The 17,539-nt window shown below is 45.0% G+C and overlaps 1 protein-coding gene across 4 annotated transcripts in view; it reads right to left on the reverse strand.

The window, feature by feature from the left end:
* Nucleotides 1-14,925, reverse strand: part of ilrun (inflammation and lipid regulator with UBA-like and NBR1-like domains) — an 81,566-nt gene extending 66,641 nt beyond the window's left edge. For 2 of the 4 annotated variants that reach the window (XR_013889252.1, XR_013889253.1), the window contains exon 1: nt 14,542-14,924. Coding sequence is in view for 2 of the 4 variants with exons in the window: in XM_080210237.1 (XP_080066363.1) it covers nt 14,542-14,696 (155 nt within the window). In the remaining 2 variants the exon portion in view is untranslated. Of the gene's footprint in view, nt 1-14,541 lie in introns of all 4 variants that reach the window. The other 2 variants (XM_080210237.1, XM_080210238.1) reach the window with 2 other exon arrangements.
* Nucleotides 14,926-17,539: the final 2,614 nt, after the last annotated feature.

A 17,539-nucleotide genomic window follows, 5' to 3' on the forward strand; every position in this document is an offset into this window, starting at 1 on the left:
AGTAACTTCACAGCAACTTTTGCATAGTAACTTCATTGCAATGTTAATGTAAGCCTTGTTGAGACACTAATAAACAAACTTCAACAACTTTAAAAAGAACACTGCTTCCCTGCTGCTATCAGACTTTTCAATGGATCTACCATGTATTAAGCTGATCTTTCTCTACACCCTAGCTATGACTGTAACAGTACATTCTGCACTCTCTGCTTCCCTTCTCTATAAACAGTATGTTTTGTCTGTACAGCATGCAAGAAATAATACTTTTCACTGTACGTTAAGACATGTGACGAGAATAAATAAAATCTGAACGCTTCCCATCTACCATACATGCTTATTTTCTCTCCTGTGGGAGTAGCTGGGACATTTAAACCTACTGGAACATTGCAGGTAGTGCTGGACAAAGGGGGCGTGTCTTTACTTCATCCAAAAATCTTATGGGCTTGAAGAGCAGCTGCGCAACATATCTCACAGCAGGTCCAGATTGGACGTCCAGGCAAGAAACGAGAAGCTAAGGCAAGTAAAAAAGGAGCAAATAGCAATCCAACAGTGATTGCCACTCCATGGAAAATTCAGCCTACAGTGGCAGAAAAATGTCGGGCAAGACTATTAACTGACATTTCCTATTCTACCAATCATTCTCAAAATGGAAAACTTAGGAATTTGGAACCTCAGTTATGACTGAAATACTACGAAATACACAATTCTGGTGATACTACGGATTGCCTTTGATTTATTGGATGGCAGAGTCAGGCAGAAAAAGCAAATCACTCAAACATGTTGAAGGGGGGAAAATTTTATTCTAAATTTATTCCCATGGCACCACTGATTGAATTATCCCAGCCATCTTGAACACAACATAACATCCAGGACAAGAAATCAGAAGTATATTTAAGACCAAATCCAAAACAGTATTAAGCAAGCATCACACAGCATAACAAAAAGAAGAATATTCCTCCTCAGTTAACATGTGAAAAAATTGATATTAGGCTCTAGTATCTTAGCCTTAAACATATTATCCAACGTGGACCTCTGCCATACATATTAGAAGGTCCCAGGTTTGATCACATAACCTGCGCCAAGTTATCTATTCTCAGTCAATATGGCAGTTGAGTTTAACGATTGGCCTCAGCATTCAGAACTTAGAAGAAAAAGGAAAACAAACAAAACAAAGCTGCGATTTGATTTGAGAACATTTTTGCAGTGGCATATCAGCATCAGACTGCATTTAAGAGGAAATTGTCTATTAGGCTGGATTGACAAATTAGAATGGGCAAAAGAAAGAGGAAAAGCTTGGCACATGTGTTATAACAGTTCGCCATTATCCCGGTCCTTCGGTACCAGTCTATAACAACTTGTATAGCACCATTAATGTAATGAAACATCCCAAAGTGCTTTCCACAGTCACCCATGTGGGATAATTGGCTTGCCCTACCCCTTGATGTTGAATTTTCTGGCAGATGGTCTCCATGCTGTTGAGCTCAGCACAATGAAATACCTTGTTTGTGATTTTGTTCTGCCATCAAAATCACATTGATGGACCTTAGGTGTCTTTGGCTGTTTTAAAGCTTTGAAGTTGCACCTGTAGCAGCCATAGATCCTGCTCCATACAGCATGTGCTAACTGCAATGGTCTGGCACAGTTACTTCTTAAACAGTACATGAAACTTAGGCAAAAAAAACTTGGGGCTGCAAAGTAGTACAGGTCCATAGAAAAAAACTTAACAGTCTTTCATGAGCTTAGTACATCCTCAAGCACTTTACAACAAACTTTCTCAGGGCAGTCATTGTTGTTGCATCGAACATCCTTGCACTGTGCATGGCCTATTTGTTGAACTGCAATATTCCTTTAAGACATAGAACATTACAACGCAGTACAGGCCTTTCAGCCCTTGATGTTGCGCCAACCTGTGAAACCAATCTAAAACCTATCTAACCTACACTATTCTAATATCATCCATATGTTTATCCAATGACCATTTAAGTGCCCTTAATGTTGGCACTGCCATGGTACATCTTAAAAGGACCGCTTCGTGTACATGGGCAGTTTGCAGCTGCACCACAAGTTCTGGGATGCAGTGCAGCTGGGAAGTTGCAAGGGAAAGTTGTTAATTATGCATTCATCAGCAGCATTCTGTCTAGTAAGACAATGGTTTACTCTGTGCTGGTCAACTCTTGGCCCAGCATCACCATTCTGGCACAAGAGTTTGCCACAAGACAGTGGGCCAAGGTAGTACTGGCTGCCATTTCCTCCAGGCCTCCTCTCAGCTAGATGAGTTTTTCATTTATGCTCACCTCCAAACCGAACCATCAGAGGTCATAGTCATCTCCCAATTGTGAAGTTCAATATCCATCACCTTCACATCAAACTTGCAATGTCCTTGTAGTTGAAGTACGAACATTTAGGACAGTTTTAGATTTTGCGGCCACAATAAAACCCCTATAACGTTGAAGAAGCCATTTGGCCCATCAAGCCTGCACCAACAGTAACCCTACCTCGACCCTATCCCTGTAAACCAAAGTATTTACCCTGTTAGTTCCCCTGACGCCACGGGGCAACTTAGCATGGCCAATAAACCTTACCTGCACATCTCTGGAGCATGGAAGGAAATCTGAGCACCCAGAGGAAACCCTCACAGACAGGGGAAGAATGAGCAAAGTCCACACAGACAATGACCCAAGGCTGGAACTAAATCCAGGTCCCTGGTGCCAAGAGGCAACAGCATTAACCACTGTGTCACCATGTCACCCAGAATCATCTATCTGACGAACATGGCTGAGCCAGTGTCGATATCATTGCTGAACCAATGATTCTATGCCAACAAATTGACTCACCACAGGACCTCTTGAATTAATCAAGAGAATATCGATAGTTAACAACACAATAGAGCACAAGAGCCCATAAAGAGCAATTTGGTAACGATCAGACTTCTGTACTGAACTGTCGTTGAAGAATAAATACTGGCCAGATTATTAGTTCCTCTACAAAACAGGTTTTCACATTACAAGTGGCTGGACTTTAAACTAACTTAATGGACTGTTAAGCACTTTGGACATCTGGTGTTGACAAAAAACATTTATGAATATAAGTCTTTCTTTAAAGGGAATATTTCATGTTCACCTGAAGGAGCCTTAGCTAATTTCTTATCCAAAAGACCTTCATTAGCGCAGCTCACATTCAGTACTGTAATCAAGTGTCAGCCTGGATTTTGTTTTCAAGACTCAAACACGAACGACAATTGCTTATTTTTTCATATACAAACATTCTGTCAATCCATTCTCAACAGGAAATATTTTGGCTTGTTTTGTGCAGGAACAAGTGAGTTGTGCTCTCCTCTCACCAACAATTTCAATCACGAATTGGCAGAGAACAGCTGTCAAGATCAGATAGTGCCATTGTGGGCTAAGATACTTCAATAAAGCAAAACATATTGATCATTGGCATTCTGGCAATGAGAGCTGGCATAGCAGTGGAGTTAAAATTGATACATCATGCTCCCAGTCTCCAAAAGTCAATGTTTTTATTATACAAACATTCTGTCAATCCATTCTCAACAGGAAATATTTTGGCTTGTTTTGTCCATTACTTCTGATTTAATAGCAGGAACAAGTGAGTTGTGCTCTCCTCTCACCAACAATTTCAATCACGAATTGGCAGAGAACAGCTGTCAAGATCAGATAGTGCCATCGTGGGCTAAGATACTTCACTAAAGCAAAACATATTGATCATTGGCATTCTGGCAATGAGAGCTGGCATAGCAGTGGAGTTAAAATTGATACATCATGCTCCCAGTCTCCAAAAATCAATGTTTTCATTGGGGCAGAAATAGGACAATGATCTGTTATTTATAGAGTTTTTGATAACGAAACGTCCTCTGAATCTGACTCATGAGTCAGCAGTTCCTCAAGCATAAATTGACGCAGAAATTCTTAAATTGCAATCTGTCATTCAATGTTCTGCCACAGGCTGTACTACAAACAGCTCCACAACCCTGGAGCCAGCAATCAGCAAAATCAATTATCTGATAGGAACCTCCCTGTTAGGCTTGCATATCTCCATAAAAGATCAAAATTATTCACCGAGATGCATTTTTAATAAGGATCCAAGTAATAACTAACAAACACAAATGTGGGTCCAAGTAGTACTTGGAATGTTGTTAAAATATCTTCATCATAATAGTTCATAAATTTTTAACCCCTTATTAAATTAATTAATTTCTTTTCAGAGTTTATTCATATTTCATCCAAGGTGTATTCTCAGGTGCATGCCCCAATCTGTGTTTCGCTCTTTAAAATTTGTTGAAGTGATTTTATTAGTGCTTTTCATTTCATAATTGCACGTGGGAATTCTTTAATGTATTTGACTGCTTGGACATCTCCATGACATCAATGCAGCTCAACTCTGGAAATCCCGATGAAAGAAAGCTGCTGCTAAATACGCAAAGAATTAAAAGTTGTCACCAGAGGCCGATGGATCTCTCCTTCTAACACATGATGAGTAAGTACCCTGTATGGAGTTTGCACTTTCTCCCAGTATCTGCATGGATTTCCTCTGGGTGCTCCAGTTTCCTCCCGGTGCTCCAGTTTCCTCCCACAGTCCAAAGATGTGCAGGTTAGGTTGACTGGCCGTGCTAAATTGACTCTAGTGTGTCAGGGAGATGAGTGGGGTAAACGTGTGGGGTTGTGAGAATAGGGCCTGGGTGGGACTGTGGTTCGGTACAGACTCGTGGACCAAATGGCCTCCTCCTGTGCTGTAGTGATTCTATGATCTTGGCTTCGCCACTGACTGCAAAATCCAGATTCTTATAAACACAAGAACTCTCCTCACTTTTAGAAGCTATACAATGCAGATCATACTATATGTAACACAAAGGTAGTAATCACCACAAAGCCTATTAGCAAAACAAATACAGAATTATAGTACAATCCTTGAGAAGGAATCTGAAAACATCTTTATCCAAATGGGGGAGGGTCCAAGAAAGCAATGCTCAACCCTCAGCTCACCAGTCTCTTCAATGTATTAAAAGATCAGTTTCCTCAGAACTCCCTCCTTTTCAAATCTGCTGTCACCAGCCCTCAACTCAATAAAACTCACCCTTGATTCCTGACCTTGCAAACTACTGTTCCATCTTCAACTCTCTCTTTTCCTAAGTTCTGAATATGTTACCAACATCAAAATCCACAAGCGCCTTTCCAAAAAGTTCCATGTTTGAATCCCTCCAAACAGATTTTCACCCTTGCAACTGCGAGACAGCAAAGTCACATATAGCACCCTGAGACTGTGGTGAAATATTTCTCCTCATCCTTTGCTGTTTGACTGCAACTTTGATATAGTTGACCATGTCCCTTGAATACCTCTCCATCGTTCAGCAGGTGAGACTGCACTAGTCTTTCTCAATTCTTCACTGATCCAAAAAAAATCACATACAATCACTTCTATACCACTATGTCCGGTGCTCCCCATGGTCTGATCTTGAGCCATACCAATTTCTCAGTTACCTTCTCGCAACATAATCCAAAAACTTGCCAGGCTCCATGGGTACATCAATGATTCGCAGCTCTACCTCATGATCACCACCACCTCTCTCAAAGACTACTACTTTTTTTTGTCATGTTGCTTATTCAACATCCAACACTGGTAAATACTGGGCAGCCTGAAAACAAGTCTTTAGTCCCTGCACAAATTCCATTCCTCCTGAACCAGATCACTCCCAACTTGGGTATCCTGACTGACCTCAAATATGTGATCTGACTTCAGACTACATAGCTGCTCCAAAAGCAAGGCCTCCTACCTTCATCTCAAATCACTTAGTGGTTTCCAGTCCAGTGTGGGCTCGAATTTAAAATTTTCATCCTTGTTTTCAAATCACTCAGTGCTGCCCAAATCCTTCAGCTCTACAAATCACAGATCCCTAAGGTCCTCCAATTCAGTCTCTTGCACATCCCTAATTTTAAATCACTCTACTATTAATGCCCTGAGTGTTATCATTGATCAGAAATTGAACTGGACTAGCCATACAAATACTGTGATGGATACTAAAAGCAGATCAGAGGCTCGGAATCTTGCCATACATGTCCTGACTTCTGAAAGTTGGTCAAAGCACAAGTTAGGAGTGTGATGGAATACTCTCCACTTTTCTGGATGACTGCAGCTCCAACAACACCGAAGAAGCTTGACACCATCCAAGACAAAGCAGCTCACTATTAGGACTCTTTCCAGAAACATTCACTCCTCCCCCATCACTGATGAACACTAACGGCAGTGTATATCATCTACACGATGTACTGCAGGAACTCACCAAGGTTTCTTAGGCAGCACCTTTCAAACCCATGACCACTATCATCTAGAAGGGAAAGGACATCAGAAACCTGGAGGTTCCCCTTTAAGTTTCTCACCATCCTGATTTGGAAATATATCTTTGTCTCTTCATTGTCACTAAGTCAAACTCTTAAAACTCTCCCCATAACAGCAGGGTGTGTATATCTAAACCTCAAGGACTGTTCAAGAACACAGCTCACCACAGCCTTCGAGCGCAATTAGGAATGGGCAATAAATGCTATGCTCACCAGCAAAGCCCTTATCCCATAAATGAATTTTAAAAAGCTATTGGCTGCTGTAGCCAAATGCACATTGATTCCAAGTTTGGAAATGCCATTTTTCGATCTTATTTGCTCTCTTCCTTTAAGATGCTCCTTAATAGTGTTGTTGATCTCAGCATACAAGATAACCTGACATATAACACAACTTTTGAGCCCCAAAAATTTTGGTGCTGCATTTACATAAGAACATAAGAAATAGGAGCAGGAGTAGGCCATCTGGCCCCTCGAGCCTGCCCCGCCATTCAATAAGATCACGGCTGATCTGTCATGGCTCAGTTCCACATTCCCGCCCTCTCCCCATAACCCTTAATCCCCTTGCCTATCAAAAACCCATCAACCCGCTTCTTACAAATATTTAGCGAGGTAGCCTCCACCGCTTCAACAGGCAGAGAATTCCAGAGATTTACCACCCTTTGAGTGAAGAAGTTCTTCCTCAACTCCGTTCTAAACCGCCCCCCCCCCCTTTATCTTGAGGCTGTGCCCCCTAGTCCTACTGTCCTTTGAGCGGGAAGAGTCTCTCCACCTCTATCCTATCCATCCCATTCATCATCTTATACGTCTCAATGAGATCTCCCCTCATTCTTCTAAACTCTAACGAGTACAAGCCTAGTTTATTCAGCCTCTCCTCATAGCTCAACCCCCTCAACTCCGGCATCAGCCTAGTAAACCTCCTCTGCACTCCCGCCAAGGCCAAAATATCCTTGCGTAAGTACGGCGCCCAAAACTGCACACAGTACTCCAGCTGCGGCCTCACCAATGCCCTACACAGCCGCAGCAAGACCTCCCTACTTTTATATTCAATCCCCCTCGCTATGAAGGCCAGCATCCCATTCGCCTTCCTGACCACCTGCTGCACCTGCAAGCTGGGTTTTTGCGACTCATGCACAAGGACCCCGAGGTCCCTCTGCACCGTCGCCTGCTGCAGTTTTTCTCCACGTAAGTAATAATCCTTCCTACCATTATTCCTACCAAAGTGGACCACCTCGCACTTGCCAACATTAAATTCCATTTGCCAGTTCCTGGCCCATTTGCCCAGCCTATCTAGATCCTTCTGCAGACTCTCCACACCCTCCGCACAATTTGCCTTTCCACCAATCTCGGTGTCATCAGCAAATTTCGACACCATACACTCGGTTCCCTCCTCCAGATCATCGATATAAATGGTAAATAGCTGAGGCCCCAGCACCAACCCCTGAAGCACTCCACTAGTCACCAACCGCCAATCCGAATAGCACCCATTGACCCCCACTCTCTGCCTCCTATTTGACAACCAGTCCTCTATCCACGCTAACACCCTACCCCCAACTCCACGTCCCCTGACCTTCTGCAATAACCTCTTGTGAGGTACCTTGTCAAACGCCTTCTGAAAATCAAGAAAGAAACATAAATGAACACTGATCACACTTTCCAGCCACAGCATTAACACTCAGCCCCAGTTCTCCATCCCACAAATGGACATTTCGTTTCCCAGCACTGTATAACCGTGATATGGACGGCATCAGAAAGATTTGTTTGACTCTAAGACACATCCTCACAACCTCTATGTGTCAAACAAAGATGGTAAACACACACACACTAGCCGTTCGCTTGTACGAAAGTGACTTGACATTGACATCAAGGTAACATTTGACCAAGTGTGACATCAAGAAGCCCTAGCAAAACTGGAGTCAAAAGAACAAAACAAAGAAAATTATAGCACACCAACAGGCCCTTTGGCCCTCCAAACCTGCAGCAACCTTATTGCCCAACTTAACTAAAACCCCCCTACCCTTCCAGGGGCCATATCCCTCTATTACCATCCTATTCATATATTTGTCAAGATACCCCTTAAAAGCCACTATTGTATCTGCTTCCACTACCTCCCCCGGCAGCAAGTTCCAGGTACCCACTACTTTTTGCATTAAAAAAAATCGGCCTCGTACATCTAACGAGTCAATGAGAATCAGGAAAAAAACTCTCCACCACAGTATTTATATAGAGTTATACCTGACACAAAGGAAAATGGCTATGGTTGCTGGAGGACAATCGCCTCAGTTTGAGGACATGACTGCTGAAGTTCCTCAAGGCTGCGTCCTAGGCCAAACCATCTTCAGCTGTTTTAATGACTTCCTTCCATTAAAAGGTCAGAAGTGAGAACACAACTGCATAATGTGTAGCAGCATTCTTGATACTGAAACAGTCCATGTCCAATCGAGTAAAGAGGACTGTAGACAGGGCTTTAAACTAATTAGGGGGGGAGGGTGCGAGGGTAGGTGACGCTACGAGGTCTAAAGTTAAGGATAGGGTACAGGTAAGGGAAGAGGCCGAGGATGTCCCAATTGGTGGCGTTACGGCAAATAGGGTCCAGGTGAAGGCTGGGATGAAAGCGCTTTATCTGAATGCACGAAGCATTCGGAATAAAGTGGATGAGCTGGTGGCGCAGATCGACACAAATGGATACGATCTGGTGGCCATTACAGAGACGTGGCTGCAAGGTGACAGGGACTGGGAGATGAATGTACAGGGCTATCAAGTGTTTAGGAAGGATAGGCAGGAGGAAAGAGGGGGTGGCGTAGCTCTGCTGATTAAGGATAGTATCAAGGTGGTAGCAAGGGATGATATCGGAGCCAAAGAGCAGAACGTGGAATCGTTGTGGGTGGAGATTAGGAACAGCAAAGGGAGGAAGACGCTGGTGGGTGTCGTCTATAGGCCCCCGAATAATGATCTGGAGGTGGGGCGGGCTGTTAACACGCAAATAAGTGCGGCGTGCAGGAATGGGACGGCAGTAGTTATGGGAGATTTCAATCTGCATATTGATTGGTCGACCCATGTTGGACGAGGTGGGCTCGAGGAGGAGTTCTTGGAATGCTGCCGGGATCATTTCCTTGAACAGTGTGTGTTGGAGCCGACGAGGGAGCAAGCTATCTTGGATCTGGTGCTATGTAATGAGGCGGGTAGAATTAGGGACCTTGCGGTGAAGGATCCTCTTGGAGAGAGTGATCATTGTATGGTGGAGTTTCTGGTGCAGATGGAGGAGGAGAAAGTGGGTTCCCGGACACGCGTCCTTTGTTTGAACAGAGGGGAGTATGGTAGGATGAGAGAAGAATTGGCGAATGTGGACTGGGGGAATGTGTTGGAAGGTAGGTCTGCTGAGGAGCAGTGGAGGATCTTTAAGGAGATCTTTCTTGGTGCTCAGCAGAAATTTATTCCGATGGTTAAAAAGGACAGTAGGAAGAGAGGTAATAAGCCGTGGATAACGAAGGAGGTGAAGGAAAGTGTTAAATTAAAAGCGGAGGAATTTAGAGTAGCTAAGAGCAGTGGGCGAGAAGAGGATTGGGAAAGGTTTAAATGTCAACAAAGATTGACAAAGAAGTTGATAAAGGAGGGTAGGAGAAGCTATGAGGCTGGGCTAGCACTTAATATAAAAAAGGATAGCAAGAGTTTTTATAAATATATAAAAAGGAAGAGGCTGGCTAGGGTGAACGTTGGTCCTTTAGAGGATGAGAAAGGGGAGCTAGTGGTAGGAGATGGGGATATGGCGAAGGTCTTGAATAACTTTTTTGTTTCTGTCTTCACGGAGGAGGACGTGAATAATTTGCCGGGTGTTAGCGATGGAAAGGTGGTAGGAATGGAGGGTCTTAATGACATTACTGTTACTAGAGAGGTGGTGCTCGACAGACTGGAGGGGCTGATTGTGGACAAGTCCCCAGGACCGGATGGAATGCATCCGAGGGTTCTGAAAGAAATGGCGGAGGTGATAGTGGATGCCTTGGTGGTTATTTTCCAGACGTCGCTGGATTCCGGGGAAGTGCCGGAAGATTGGAAAACGGCTAATGTTACGCCGTTGTTTAAGAAGGGTGCCAGGCAAAAGGCGGGGAATTATAGGCCGGTTAGTTTAACGTCTGTGGTAGGTAAAATGTTAGAATCCGTCATTAAGCAGGAAATTGCGAGGCATCTTGAAGGGAATTGCTTGATAGGGCGGACGCAACACGGTTTCATTAAAGGGAAGTCGTGTCTGACAAATTTACTGGAGTTCTATGAGGATGTGTCTAGGGCAGTGGATAGAGGAGAGCCGGTGGATGTGGTCTTTCTGGATTTTCAGAAGGCGTTTGACAAGGTACCTCACAAGAGGTTATTGCAGAAGGTCAGGGGACATGGAGTTGGGGGTAGGGTGTTAGCGTGGATAGAGGATTGGTTGTCAAATAGGAGGCAGAGAGTGGGGGTCAATGGGTGCTATTCGGATTGGCGGATGGTGACTAGTGGGGTGCCCCAGGGGTCGGTGCTGGGGCCTCAGCTATTTACCATTTATATAGATGATCTGGAGGAGGGAACCGAGTGCAGGGTGTCGAAATTTGCTGATGACACCAAGATTGGGGGAACGGCAAATTGTGCGGAGGGTGTGGAGAGTCTGCAGAAGGATCTAGATAGGCTGGGCGAATGGGCCAGGAAATGGCAAATGGAATTTAATGTTGGCAAGTGTGAGGTGGTCCACTTTGGTAGGAAGAATGGTAGGAAGGACTATTACTTACGGGGCGAAAAACTGCAGCAGGCGACGGTGCAGAGGGACCTCGGGGTCCTTGTGCATGAATCGCAAAAACCCAGCTTGCAGGTGCAGCAGGTGGTCAGGAAGGCGAATGGGATGCTGGCCTTCATAGCGAGGGGGATTGAATATAAAAGTAGGGAGGTCTTGCTGCAGCTGTATAGGGCATTGGTGAGGCCGCAGCTGGAGTACTGTGTGCAGTTTTGGGCGCCGCACCTGCGCAAGGATATTTTGGCCCTGGAGGGAGTGCAGAGGAGGTTTACTAGGCTGATACCGGAGTTGAGGGGATTGAGCTATGAGGAGAGGCTGAATAAACTAGGCTTGTACTCGTTAGAGTTTAGAAGAATGAGGGGAGATCTCATTGAGACGTATAAGATGATGAATGGGATGGATAGGATAGAGGTGGAGAGACTCTTCCCGCTCAAAAAAGACAGTAGGACTAGGGGGCACAGCCTCAAGATAAAGGGGAGGCGGTTTAGAACGGAGTTGAGGAGGAACTTCTTCACTCAAAGGGTGGTGAATCTCTGGAATTCTCTGCCCGTTGAAGTGGTGGAGGCTGCCTCGCTAAATATTTTTAAGAAGCGGGTTGATGGGTTTTTGATAAGAGAAGGGATTAAGGGTTATGGGGAGAGGGCGGGAAAGTGGAACTGAGCCACGACAGATCAGCCATGATCTTATTGAATGGCAGGGCAGGCTCGAAGGGCTAGATGGCCTACTCCTGCTCCTATTTCTTATGTTCTTATGTTCTTAAATGCAGGAACACCTAAATGACATCCAGACGTTGTCTGACAAGTGGCAAATCAAAGTAGTCAGAAGCAAGGAATCCTGCCCCAAGCTCCTGCCTCCCCAAGCCTGTCCACCATCCACAAGACAAGTCAGGAATGTAATAGAATACTCTCCACTTGCCAGACTGAGTGCAGCTCCAACAACACTCAACAGGCTTGACACTACCCATGACAAAGAAGCCTATTTAATTAGCGCCCTATCCACAACCATTCACTCCCTCAACCACCAATGCAGTGGCAATAGTTTGTACCATCTACAAGATGTACTGCAAAAACTCAGCAAGGTTCCCTCCATCCCAGCAACCTCTACCACCTAGAATAAGAGCAGCAGGTGTATGGGAACACAACCATCTGCAAGTTCCCTCCAAGCCACATCATGCTGACTTGGATGTTCAATGTTTTTCCATTGTCACTGAATGAAAATCTTGGAACTGTTTAGAGCAGCACTATGTATGTCCTTACACCACCTGGACTGTAGCAATTTGAGAAAACAGCTCATCACCACATCCTCAAAGGCAATTAGGTATGGACAATAAATGCTAAATATTAAAGAAAATTAAACCCTATTTTGAGGCTTCAAAGGTCAACTTCTGCCTTACGTCTCTGACCAAGTTTTTGATCGTCTGTTCTAATATCTCAAGTAGCCAGTGTCACATTTAGATTGGTTATGATCCATGAAGCTTTTTGGGTCTTTCACTACACTAAAGGCACTATATAAACAAAGTCGGGGGTCAGTTAGCTAGACAGCTGGTTTGTGATGCAGGGCAACGCTAACAGCACGGGTTCAATTCCAATACCGACTAAGGTGATTCGTGAAGTCCTGCCTTTTCAACCTTGCCTCTCATGAGATGGGGTGACCTCAGTTAAATCAGTTCCAGTCAACTCTCCATCTCAAAAGGACAGAGCAGCCTATGCTCATCAGGGACTATGGCAACTTTACTTTCCTAAAGGAAGTCAGTTATTGGGGTAGTTGCATATTATGTAAGACCTGCCACAAGCATACCTGTTAGAAATCAGTGTGCAAGGTGGAAAAACTGCAACAGTGCACCCATGATATACGGTATAGGTTAATTATAAAAAATTTGATTCAGTCTATTAAAATCCAGCACATCAATCTGGATGAAGGATACAGATGTTTCTTCTGGTGTAGTACCTAGCTCACCATAGATAATGAGTCAGGATTGCCTAACGCATGAGGTGCTGAATGACCTATGATTATAATTCCTGGCCTAGCAAAATATAATTTCTTCAACAATTGGAAACTTCTCATACTTTGAGTAAATTCCTGAATTGTTCAAATATCTTCTACTTTTAGTTTGAGGGGAAAGGAAGATTGGACTCTCCCAGTTCTAGCCAAAATTTATCACTCAACCAACATCCCATATACAACAAAATAACTGTTGATTTAACTCAATCATGTTTGTGGAACCCTGTTTTAACTGTGACAAAAAACAGTCTAAAGTAATGAATTGAAAGTGAAACATTTTGGGATATTTTGAAAGACTGAAAGGCATTGTCAACTGCAAGTTCCGTCTCAGACTACCGAAACCACAACTTGCATTTATGTAGTAGATTTGCTGTCGTAAAAACGTTCAAAAGCACTTCACAAGAGCATCCAACAGAAGAGAATGCCATTACTCTAATTTACATAAAATGCCATTTGTGAAAACAACAGAATTGTTTACATCGTACTGAACACGTAAAGTTAAATGCATTTAAGGCTAGTTTTGTGGAGCTCATCAGAAAATGACAAACACAAACAAGTGAGCCAACTGCGCTCAATCTCACTTTTGAGAAAATCCAAAACTTGAACTTCAAAGTCAACATTTGAAAGTTATTTACTATGCTTGGACATTCAGCATTTCTATGTCAACTGAAAAAAACTTGCACAAAATAAAAATACTATTCAGAAATATGTCAAGTAAATCAAACCCCTTTTACGATCTGTTTTTGAAAAAACTCAGAAGACAAAGGGAAGAAAATGTGCTTAGTCTGGCCAGCTTTTGAACTTCATCTCACATCAGCAGATTTCTCAAATTCTACCAGATTGAAAATGTGTTGAAATTAGTTGGAAATTTCTGACAGGACAGCGTTCAAGCATAACTGGAGAAATATTGCAAGTTATGTGGAACTTTCTGGAAGACTGCTGCCAAATGAGGATACTTATAACTTTTAAATATTAACGTATTGACGACAATAAAAGGTAGCCAATTCTCATCAACTTTTATTGGCCACAAAGTGTGCAAGCAGACATTTGATAGTCTGCCCGAACACAGCCAAGAAAGAGTCAATAAATAGATGGTCGGCGGCACCATTAAATCGCACAACTTTTCAGCTAGGCTGCAAAATGACTCGACAGAAAAAGGAGCGGGGCGGCCAGTTGAACAAGGCGCGGCGGCGTTGTGGCAGAGGCGGAGGGCCGGGACGGAGGCCCCTCCCCAAAATCTCCAGCAATCATCACCCCTTCGGTAACGGAGGAGGGAGGCGGATGGTAGCGTCCCCCCTCCCACTCAAGCCGCTTATGTAATCCGCGGCCAGACGCACAACAAGGCCCCGGAGTGAGCACCCTCGGCCTATCAACCGGAGCGGGGGAGGGGGAGGAGGAGGACGGCGGGGCCTGCAGGGGAGGCCTGGCACTCACCAATTGGTCATGTCCAGGAAGAAGGCGCAGCCGGCCGGGTTGAGCTGGAAGCCCAGCAGCCTCTGGAACTCGGAGATGAGCACATCCTTGTCGGTGGTTCCCATGCAGCTAAATTTCTGCATCAGATCCTGATCTAAGTCCATATCCACGTCCATGGCTTTCCTCTTTCTTGGGTCTCCTCCTTTCTCTTGTCTCTCTTTGAAGTGCCGCCGGGCCGGCTGTCGGTGAGGGGGCCCCCGCTCAGCTTGCTGTATTAGGGGTGCGCTGTGACGTGTGTAACTCCAGGCCGAGGCCTACCCCTCCAACATTGTCGCTACCTCGTTCCGATGGCGTCCGCTTCAACCGCACGGTCCCCCCTCTCGCAGGCCATGCGCATGCGCGCCCCGCCAGGCCTGCCCTCCCCACGAGTCACACACACACTCGCCCCGGCGTCACCGCCGCGCTGACGTCACACTCGCCCCGGCGTCACCGTTGCGCTGACGTCATACTCGCCCGTGACGTCACCGTCCCTCTGAAGATGGCCACCCTCCCTCAGGTCAAAAGGACAATCAGCTAGGGCCATGGTGTTGAGAGGGCTGTAGGGTGGTTGTCAACTCTCTGGGATTAGCCATGGGTATAGGGCAGCTTGGTGTTTCAATCCTTACCCAAGGAATCAAACCATTCCCATGAACAAGCTGCAAACCCCATCCTTCAAAGCAATTGGGAAATTTAGTTCAGTTTTTAAGTTAAATGAAGGCAAAAGGGGTTGCCAAGTGCTTAATAGAAAAATAAGGTGCTGTTCCTTGAACTTGTATAGAGTTGTAGGATAAGATGGGGTCGAGATTTTACAAGTGTTGATGCAAGGCATGTAGTGTCTGATCGTTTGTCTGATATCCACAGCACCTGTCATTCAGTTTTATTGCAATTTTGTGCAATTAAATATCATATGGTGCTTATTGGTGATTCCAACATTACCATTTTGTACCCAAGATGAATTTCAACGTTAATGTGTTTGAATACTAATGCCAGGTTTTAGTCCAACCTATTTATTTGATAATATACTCACAAGCTTTCGGGGTTAGCCCCTTCGTCAGGTGAATGGAGAGTTCTGGCCTCAGACAGAGCATATAAGGCACAGACAGTTTAGAGATTACTGATTAGAATGCGAATCCTTACACCTAACCTGCTGTTCAAGACCTGAAGTGGCTGATAATGTGAGTGGAAGGAGCACTGATCACAGTTTAAAGAGATGTGTATTGTCTCCAGACAGTACAGTAAGTGAGGTTTTGCAAACTCAGGCAAGTCACGGGGGTTACAGATAGTGCGACATGAACCCAAGATCCCTGTTGAGACCGTCCTCATGTGTGCGGAACTTGGCTATCAGTCTCTGTTCAGCGACTCTGCGCTGTCGTGTGTCGTGAAAGCCGCCTTGGAGAATGCTTACCCGAAGGTCAGAGGCTGAATGCCCGTGACCACTGAAGTGTTCGCCAACAGGAAGGGAACAGTCTTGCCTGGTGACTGTCGAGCGATGTTCATTCATCCGTTGTCGTAGCGTCTGCGTGGTCTCCCCAATGTACCATGCTTCGGGACATCCTTTCTTGCAACGTATCAGGTAGACAATGTTGGCCGAGTTGCAAGAGTATTTACCATGTACCTGGTGGATGGTATTCTCACGTGTGATGGTATCCATGTCGATGATCCGGCATGTCTTGCAGAGGTTGCTGTGGCAGGGTTGTGTGGTATTGTGGTCACTGTTCTCCTGAAGGCTGGGTAGTTTGCTGCAAACAATGGTCTGTTTGAGGTTGTGTGGTTGTCTGAAAGCAAGAAGTTGGGGTGTGGGGATAGCCCTGGCGAGATGTTCGTCTTCATCAATGATATGTTGAAGACTCCGGAGAATCCAATTGGACTCCTCCAGAAGGCCGCTGCCCTCGACTGGATTTGTATGCCCAAACCATCAGGAGGTGCGTTAACACCAGATTCATCAGCCGCACTCACAAGACAGCCCCGAACATCACCCAAGCACAACGCAACGCCATCCACGCTCTCAAGACAAACCGCAACATTGTCATCAAACCAGCAGACAAAGGAGGGGCCATCGTCATACTGAACAGAACGGATTACTGTAAAGAAGTGTACCGACAACTAAACAATGAGGAACACTACAGACAATTACCCACAGATCCGACCAAAGAACACACTCGTCAACTCAACAATCTGATCAAGACCTTTGATCCGGACCTTCAGAGCACCCTCCGTGCTCTCATTCCACGTACTCCCCGCATTGGAGATCTCTACTGCCTCCCAAAGATACACAAGGCAAACACACCTGGCCGTCCCATCGTATCGGGCAATGGAACTCTGTGTGAGAACCTCTCCGGCTACGTCGAGGGCATCCTGAAACCCATTGTACAAAGAACCCCCAGCTTTTGTCGCGACACTACGGACTTCCTGCTGAAACTCAGCACACACGGAGCAGTTGAACCAGGGACACTCCTCGTCGCAATGGATGTCTCAGCGCTCTACACCAACATCCCCCACAACGATGGCATTGCTGCGACTGCCTCAGTACTCAATGCAGACAACTGCCAGTTTCCAGATGCAATTTTACAACTCATCCGCTTTATCCTGGACCACAATGTCTTCACCTTCAACAACCAGTTTTTCATCCAGACACATGGAACAGCCATGGGGACCAAATTGCACCTCAATATGCCAACATCTTCATGCACAGGTTCGAACAAGACTTCTTCACTGCACAGAATCTTCAACCGATGCTGTACACTAGATACATCGATGACATTTTCTTCCTTTGGCCTCATGGTGAACAATCACTGAAACAACTATATAATGATATCAACAAATTCCACCCCACCATCAGACTCACCATGGACTATTCCCCAGAATCAGTTGCATTCTTGGACACACGCATCTCCATTAAGGACGGTCACCTCAGCACCTCACTGTACTGCAAGCCCACAGACAATCTCACAATGCTCCACTTCTCCAGTTTCCACCCTAA

This window comes from Carcharhinus amblyrhynchos, chromosome 22 (assembly GCF_965287045.1).
Source record: "Carcharhinus amblyrhynchos chromosome 22, sCarAmb.v2.hapA, whole genome shotgun sequence".
Taxonomy (NCBI): Eukaryota; Metazoa; Chordata; class Chondrichthyes; order Carcharhiniformes; family Carcharhinidae; genus Carcharhinus; species Carcharhinus amblyrhynchos.